The sequence below is a fragment of the Chaetura pelagica genome, unplaced genomic scaffold (assembly GCF_000747805.2).
Source record: "Chaetura pelagica isolate M959 unplaced genomic scaffold, ChaPel_1.0 scaffold159, whole genome shotgun sequence".
In the NCBI taxonomy this organism is placed as follows: Eukaryota; Metazoa; Chordata; class Aves; order Apodiformes; family Apodidae; genus Chaetura; species Chaetura pelagica.
The window spans coordinates 5,407,496-5,415,403 of record NW_009954555.1 but is presented as its reverse complement, the minus strand read 5'-3'; the positions used below and the strand labels follow the sequence as shown (position 1 = coordinate 5,415,403).

Genomic DNA, 7,908 nt, shown 5'->3' with positions numbered 1-7,908 from the left:
TGTTCAGCCTGGAGAAGAAAAGGCTCCAGGGAGACCTTAGAGCAGCTTCCAGTGCCTGAAGGGGCTCCAGGAAAGCTGGGGAGGGACTTGGGACAAGGGCAGGGAGGGAGAGGACAAGGGGGACAGTTTTAAGCGGAAAGAGGAGAGATTTAGAGGGGATATTAGGAAGAAATTCTTTGCTGTGAGGGTGGTGAGAGCCTGGCCCAGGTTGCCCAGGGAAGCTGTGGCTGCCCCATCCCTGGCAGTGTTGAAGGGCAGGTTGGATGGGGCTTGGAGCAGCCTGGGCTGGTGGGAGGTGTCCCTGCCCATGCAGGGGTGGGACTGGATGGGCTTTGAGGTCCCTTCCAACCCAAACTGTTGTATGATTCAGTGATTTGTGGATCTCCAGAGGCTGCTCAGAGCTGCAGTGAAGCAAATCTTGGTCAGATGTGCAAAATCTTTCAATGCCATCAGGTCAAGATGTCCAGGTGTGGTGTGATGTGGCAGGTAAAGCACAGGAAGGACAGAGTGGGGGAGAACTGGGAGTTTAGAGCCCTAAACCCTGTGCCACGTCCAGCATACTTCACAGTGCAGAACACATAATGCTAGGGAATGAAGAGCAAGTGAATGTTGATATTTCTGTGGTCTCTGGCATTATTGGTGATGTTATCATCACTATTTATGGATCTGTAGTGTATCTTTGACCACTTTCCAGGGCTGTTTCACCCTGAGCCAGAGGATGACATCTTCAGCAGGCAATTGTGCTGGGAATTGGTACAAAACTGAAAACACATTAAATTGACTCCACAGACAGTGTTTGGTTTCAGAGATCTGCCTTTCCCACGTGTTCCAGGAATCCTCTGCAGCCCTGGCTCACAGGGGGAAGCCTCACTGCTTTCTATACAGTGGGTGACAGAAGAGCTCCAGGCTGGCTCCAGGCTGGCTCCCAGGGCACCCCATGCCCAAAGCACAGCTTTTCCCACCAGACCCTCCTCTCTCCTCTCCCGTTCTGCTGGGAATGGCCACCATGAGGGGGTGACCCTGCCGCTGCCAGACCAGCCTGCAGCCTCTTGTAAGTTGTCTCCTGCCGGTGTGGGAGCCAGGATTGCCTCCCGAGACGGTCTGGGGAGCTGTGGCTGGACCGGGATGAATCCCCATCCCTGGACGAGCCGTGTCCTGGAGAGGGAGCCACAGTCCAGGCTCTGCCCGCTCCCGTTGGGAGCGGCTGGAACCCCCGGAGCCCGGAGGTTCTACCTGGGCAGTCCCGATTCACCACAAACCCCGTGTTTGCTGAAGGAGGACCCGAGCAGAGGAGCAGTTGAAGGTGAAGAACACGTTTGGGTTTGGCACTGAAAGACTGACTGAGAGCAACCTCATGGCTTCCTGCTGTAAGAGAAGTTCTAGTTTCTTAAGTCCTGACAAGGAAAATGGAGACCTGAATTTACTGTGTCTTGGAGCTCTCTCCATCGGTGTAAAACATCTTGATGGAGTTGCTCTTCTCTAGGAACAATGAAAGACATTGTCTTCCCCTCTGTCAGGCTTGGCAGATACTTCACTTCTGAATGAAAACGTTAGCCCCTCTTACCCCCTCTTTTCTCTGACCCAAATGATTTATGCAGCTGCTGTGAGCTTGGAAGGGTTAAGGTGTAAAAAGCAGCTGCTTCAGTTTCTTCCAGGAGCATCTAACTTCTGGGCATTGCTTGTTGGTGACTCAAGTCTTGATGTAATGATTGTCTGTCAGTGGTGAAATAAGTACATGGCACAGGCACTGAAACAACCCAAACTTTCTTATCCCCCTTCTGTCTCAGAAAGGGGAATTTGCCAATGATCAGGTCTGTCTAGGGCCTCCCCAGGGCACTGGAGCTGTGCCCAGCTGCTTATTTGCTTCCTCCTGGCCCCTGGGGAGAGACTTTGTCAGCAGGTTTTTCAAGCTGGAGAGTTTCAGTGCAGTGTCCTTGCTCTGTTCTCTTCTGCCCCATCCTACTGTGCCAGCTGCCTTGTGCCAGTCCCTGGCAGAAAGGCAGGAGGCAGCTCAGCCCTCTGCAAGCCCTCACCTTTGCTGCCAAGACTGGCACCAACACCTCCTGATGCTCGTGGCAGGTTTTTTTGAAACAGCAGTGAACCAGCTGAGAATCAGGCTGGGGCACTTCTCTGTTTTCTCATTTCACAGGGGCTGGCAACTGTCCCCAGCTTCAGCACAGTCCTTGTCAGTGCCTCTGGAAGTGCTGCTGCCCTGTGTAGCAGGGAGTTCAGTGGGAAAGGCAGAGAGCCATTCCATACTGCTCCCCAACTCCTCTTTGCCTGGTGTATTCATCTGCCCCCCTGGGAGCTGCTCCTTCAGCAGCACTTGGGCAGAGCCCAGGGCAGAGTGTCCCTGCCTGCTGGAAATGCTCAGCAGTTTCCTTGGGAAACGTTCCATTCCGTTATCTATTAGAGTGCATAGGGAGATCACGCCTCTGTGGGATGTTTCTAAAGCTGCTGGGAAGGGGGTTCTGGGTGGTGTGTACACTGGGCAGTGTAAAAGAGCTGTCTCTGGAGAAACAAACCCTGCTCTGCTGCGTTGCCCCCTCCTCTCTTCGGGGTTGGACCCAGCTGGTGGGAGGGATTTCTGACTGTCAGCAAGAAAAGAAACAAGAGAGCATGTGAGGGAAAGGAGCTAGACCTGGGAAAGGCAGGAGAAAAGTTTTGTTACTCCTTTGACATGCAGGGAAGCTGCTCCCGGTGTGTGATTGTGCAGGAGCGCCCGGATCCCGGCGCTGGGAGCAGCTCTGGGAGCAGCTCTGGGAGCAGCTCTGGGAGCTGGGGCAGCAGGATGGCTTAGGAGCTGCCGGGGGGGGAGGCTCTGCCGGCCTGTGGGAAAGCCCTCTGGGAGGAGGACTCCTCAGGGTGCAGGGGAGCACTTCTCCTTTTCCCCCTCCCTTGCCGGGTGCTGATTTTTATATTGTGACTCCAACTCAGCTAAACCCACATGGGGCTTAATTGCTGGACAGAACCCAGGTCTTGTGAGCCACCGGGTCTTTGGGCTTTGTCAGGAAGCAAATGCCAGAAGGAAAAGTCACTTTGGTACATTTCACTGCCAGCAAATGAGCATAAGAAGCCAGGTTCGGTTTGGGGAGAAACCCTGTGACAATCTGCACTCTGGTAATTCCCCACGGACTGAAGCAGCCTGGGCTCCCTCTGCCAGGATTCCTGCCTGCCCTGGTAGCAAGAAAACGAGACACACTCCAGTTGGAATCAGGAGGTAGCCAGGAGTGTCCTCCTTTGAGGAACAGGAACTCGGAAGTCGTGCTGGAGGAGGCTGTGAGATTTCCTAGGCACCCCTGGGAGCACCTTGTGGGGGAGAGGAGCTGCTGCGATGGAGCTGCCTGCGGTGGCCCTGCCGCTGCTCCTGCTGCTGCGAGTGCCTTCCCTTGCTCCTGGGACCCAACTGCAGCCCCACATGTAAGTAGCAAGAAAAACAACCAACAAATAAAACCGAGGAGTTTTGTAGGGCAGGGAACAGTCAAGCAGAAGCTAAAGAGAGTGTTTTATAACAAAGGGTGAAGGGAGGAGTGGAAGGGAAGGCTGCTCTGGTTTTCTTTATCTAGTACCAGATGTGCATGAAGGTGAATAGAAAATTGAAAACCTGGGTAGTCTTTGCTTGTAGGACCTGACTCACTGCTTTTAACTGAAATGTGTGAGCACAAGAGGTAACTGTGTATATAGTTTTAGCTTTCTTCACAGACTTGCTATTTCTCACTGCACTTCACGCGCCCCTCGCTGCGTTTCCTTCCCCCTCGGCTGTTGCTGCACAGAGTCTGTTCTTTTTAATTAAGTTTTACAGTTACAGTTTGGTGTGAATCATTTGGCTTCTTTGGAAAACTTCCTTGCAAATTTGGTCTCCTGCCAGAAGATGATCTCTCGGTGCAGGGGGGTCGCTCTCATTCTTTCTGTAAATGAGCCCAGTGTTGCAGGGTGTGCTCTGAGCTGCCCTCCCGGGGCTCTGACTTGGTGCTTGCAAAGGAGGCCTTTTCAGCAGATAAAGGTTTGGCAAGAAGATGCCTTTTCTCTCTCTCTCTGGCAGAGATTTTGTGCTCCTGACTTGACAAGTACTTTTAGGGCTTCTTGGATGAGCCACTAGAGCTGAGCTGTGTGCCAGAGTGTCAGAGAAAAGAGAATGCCAGGGCCTGGCAGCTCCTGTGGGGCTGCTGCTGCTGCCCAGCCACGCTGGGGGCACACAGGAACCCTTCTTTGCTGTAACAAATGGCACCAGAAAGGTGCTGCTGCCAGCCTTGCCCTTGTGGTCCCTTTCAGTCCTTTTTTGGGGGAGGTGAGGTGCCTGCAGGCTAATGGCAGAGGAGGTCCAGGAGGTTAGGAAATACTGCCCTTCCCATCAGCCTGCAGCTCTCCAGGTCTGTGTGAACAGTCTCAGGGAATAAAACTGCCTCTCTGGCAGCCACCATTAGCACTGAGGCTGTTGTACTGGTGAAGTGATGTGTGTGGAGCTTTGCAAGCCCAAGAGCTCGGCAGTGGCCACATGTGGAGGTTTTCCAGCAGAGCCAGAGGGGGAAGGACACATGCCATTAATCCCAGAGGCACTGCCAGGCTTGCTGGGCCAGCGGCGGGATGGAAGGTCCTGCTGCCTCCAGGTGCCAGCTGCAATCTCCATGCTTCACCACCTTCCAGTTATTCAGCTTCACTTCTTTCATAGAAAGCATTTTTGTCAGAACTCTCAGTTCCTTTTGAAGAACTGGAAGCAACAGAAACAGTCTCAAATAACAAATGGCTCATGACTTGTTAAGGCAGAGGCAAATGTTCCCCTCTTCATTCTCAGTTAAAACTTCTGACTCATATTTGGTGAAAGAGAGTTGGGATTAGAAAAGAAATAAACTGCAAAAGGAATTTTCCTGATTTCCTTTACTGAATTATACATACTAACTTTATTTACTGGCTTCTTGCAGCTCTTGGCTCTGAACGAGTGAGAAAGCATCTAGGACAGCAAACTGAATTTTGATTTTAAGAAGTATTAGTAAAATGATGTGTCATTTCTAGTGACACAATATTTTTTTCCCAGACATGGTCAGAGGATGCAGATACCACTGGTGTTTGCAATGACCATAGCCAGGAAAGTATTCCCATAGGTGCAAAGAAAGCAGATGTATTCTTCATTAAATGAGGGTGGATATATAGAAGTTATTGTGCAGCCAGACCGTGTAGGCTGCTGCCTTTTTTCTGATCCATCCTCTCTGTTTTAAGGCTAAAAATTAGCCTTAACTTACCAGTGGAAAAGTAATTTCTGCATTTTTCAAGTGGGTTATGGAGAGTCCCAGGACCCAGAGGGATGAAATGCAGCAGGTTCCCCATCCCACTGCAGTTTGCTGGGGTGCAGAGTTAGGAAGGAGGTTGGTCCAGGTTTGTGTCATGTGTTGGAGCCTCATCATGGGCTGCAGCTCTGGGGGCTCCAGGAGGGGGTCCTGGCTGGGGGGGCTGCCCATGCCTGCCACCAACTCACAGTGTGGGGTTACTCAATGGGTCCTCTCTACGTGTAGCAATTTCCCACCTGTAAACAGGGATTCCTGATGTTCACTTTGTAGTTCTCCAGGGTTTAACTGATTCACCAAGGCCTCACGATGTGCTTCTGAGCAATGCAGGTGATGTTTTTGTGCTGGGTGTTCTCCTGGTGCTGTTGTCACACTGTCTGTCCACGAAAGCACCAAATCCAAGAGGTTCTGGGGGAGGTGAAGAGGCTGCACTCAACAACTGCTTATGGCTGGCAGACCTGGCAGGTTCCCTGCACCAACTTAATGAATGGAGCAGGCAAAGGTTGTGCCTGGTGTCCCATCCTCCTGCTCGCCCTTTGAGGAGCTGAAGTTGCCCGGAGCTGGTGCCTTTTGCAGGACGGGATCCCCGCAGCCCCCCTGGGTGTGTGCAACCCCCCTGGGTGTGTGTAGCCCCCCTCATCTCTCTGTTTCTCGTGCCAGGCCCAACGTCTGTGCCCAGCAGGGACTGGTGATGGTGGGGCAGCGGCCGCCGCGCGCCCGGGCGCTCACCCGCCGGGGCTGGGGGCAGGACTGCGGAGCTCGGCGCTGGTGCCCGGGCTACGAGCGCAGGTACGTGTCCCTCCCCCTGCCTGGTTTGCTCCTTGTCTGCTGAAAGATGCAGTAGAACCAGAGCCTGGTGCCTGGCCTTCTGCTGAGCTGGGCTGAGGGCAGCAAAGCAGCTGGACTGGGGGTTGATGGGAGCGGGGGGTGACGTGCAGGGCGGTGGCTCCGAGCGCGCGCATCAGCTGTGAACAGTTGAGCTGTTTTATGAGGTATTTTTTTGTGGCTGAAGCCAAGAGGCTATGAGAGAGTTGTAAACATTATGTGCCTCTAGCTGGAGGGGTTTCTGACCCTACCTGGCATTTTTGTGACACTAAAGGTCTTTAAGCTGTTCAGGAATTCCCAACAAGAAGCTCTGAAGCAGCTCAGCTGTGGGTGGCTGTTCCCACTCTTCTGACAGGGGGTTGCATCTGTTCCCTATGAACATGCCACAGGAATAAAAACACTTCATCACAGCATGTGAATTATTCCTGTATCTTTAGGTGTCTCTGCTTCAAAGCAGAGGCATCTCAGTGCCTCTATGAGGTTTCACAGAGCTGAAGGCAGGAGCTGGGTCCCCGGGGGGCTTATTGTGCACAGTCTAAAAACAAATAAATAGAGACATGTGGCCACTGTGCAAGTGATGCTCTGTGAGGGTGTGTGACTGCAGTGGTGGTGATTGGCAGCTCCTCAGCTTCCTTTCACACCATGAGCAGGACTGTGCTCAGGCCCAGGCTAGAAGAGTGTCCAGCTCCATGGAGTGAGGCTTGTACGTGCAGGAAAGGAGCTGGAGTTTAGTCTGAGTGTAACACTGATATTCAGCAAACTGTAGTGTCCCTTTAGTTGCTGACTGACTTTTACTGGGAGATGGGAGACCAAGCAAGGAGAGGCTGCACAGGAGGGCTGTGAATATGTGCAACAGTGCAAATGATGAACTTTTCTTACCTACACAGCAGCCAAACTACAATGTGCCCAATCTCCTTCTATGCTCCATCTGCTTTTCCAGCCTCATCGGGCAGGTACAAACCTTTACAGACTGAGAATGCTAGGAGCAGTTTCAAAGACGCATCTTGGACTAGAGGCAGCTTTTAAGTCCTGACTCTAGGAATTCCTCCTAACCTGTAATTGCCAGTAATTATCCTGGTGATGATATCTGTGTAGTGGTAATAATGGAGCAAACAGAGTCCATCTTTTGACAGTGTTTTAAGACAGGACTTTGAAATGGTAGGTGCCTTGTCTGCTTCCACTTCAAAGAGTGGGAACACTCCAGGCCCAGCTGTCCCTTTGGTGCTCTACTGTCTGGTTCTGACACCGTAATTCAAGGAACTGAAGTGAAAAAAATCTCAGTCATCCTTCATTATAAAGATCAGAACAGCCTAGTGCTAAACCTGCTCCTGGAGAAAATGCAGAGGTGAAACCTAGAGGTGCTGGGAGGGATTTTACCCAGGGGATTGTAGAAACAAGTACAGTAAAAGAACTATCAGCAAAAAGTTTCTCAGGCAAGATTTCACCCTATGTCTCCTCACTCTAAACTCCTCTTTGGGGTTTCCAGCACAGCAACACGGGGCTGCCCTGAAATTGCCCTCAGGGCTTCATGGACACAAGAAAATCCAGCATCTGCCCCTCCTGGTGCAGCACTGGGTGCTGTGGGGGCTGAGACGTGAGGGGCTCATCATCCTGAGCTGATTCCCTGCACTTCCCAGGGGAGCCTGGGCTGCTGCAGCTGCTGCTGCAGTCCCATCATTTCATCTGAGCTCTAAGTGCTCCTGGCAAGGATGGGAGCTTTTTAGGTGAGCTGGGGATGGGGCAGCTGAGCCTGTGCATGGCCAGGGCATTTGTTTTTAGACTTGTGGCTGTGCTGAGGGTGCTG

General features: G+C 52.3%; 1 protein-coding gene across 1 annotated transcript in view; it reads left to right on the top strand.

Annotated features, from left to right (window-relative positions):
* Positions 1–3,334: 3,334 nt before the first annotated feature.
* MEGF6 (multiple EGF-like-domains 6) overlaps positions 3,335–7,908 on the top strand; it is an 84,105-nt gene continuing 79,531 nt past the window's right edge. Inside the window, exons 1-2 of the mRNA XM_010005284.1 lie at positions 3,335–3,420; positions 5,940–6,068. Coding sequence (XP_010003586.1) covers positions 3,335–3,420; positions 5,940–6,068 — 215 coding nt within the window. The remainder of the gene's footprint in view (positions 3,421–5,939; positions 6,069–7,908) is intronic.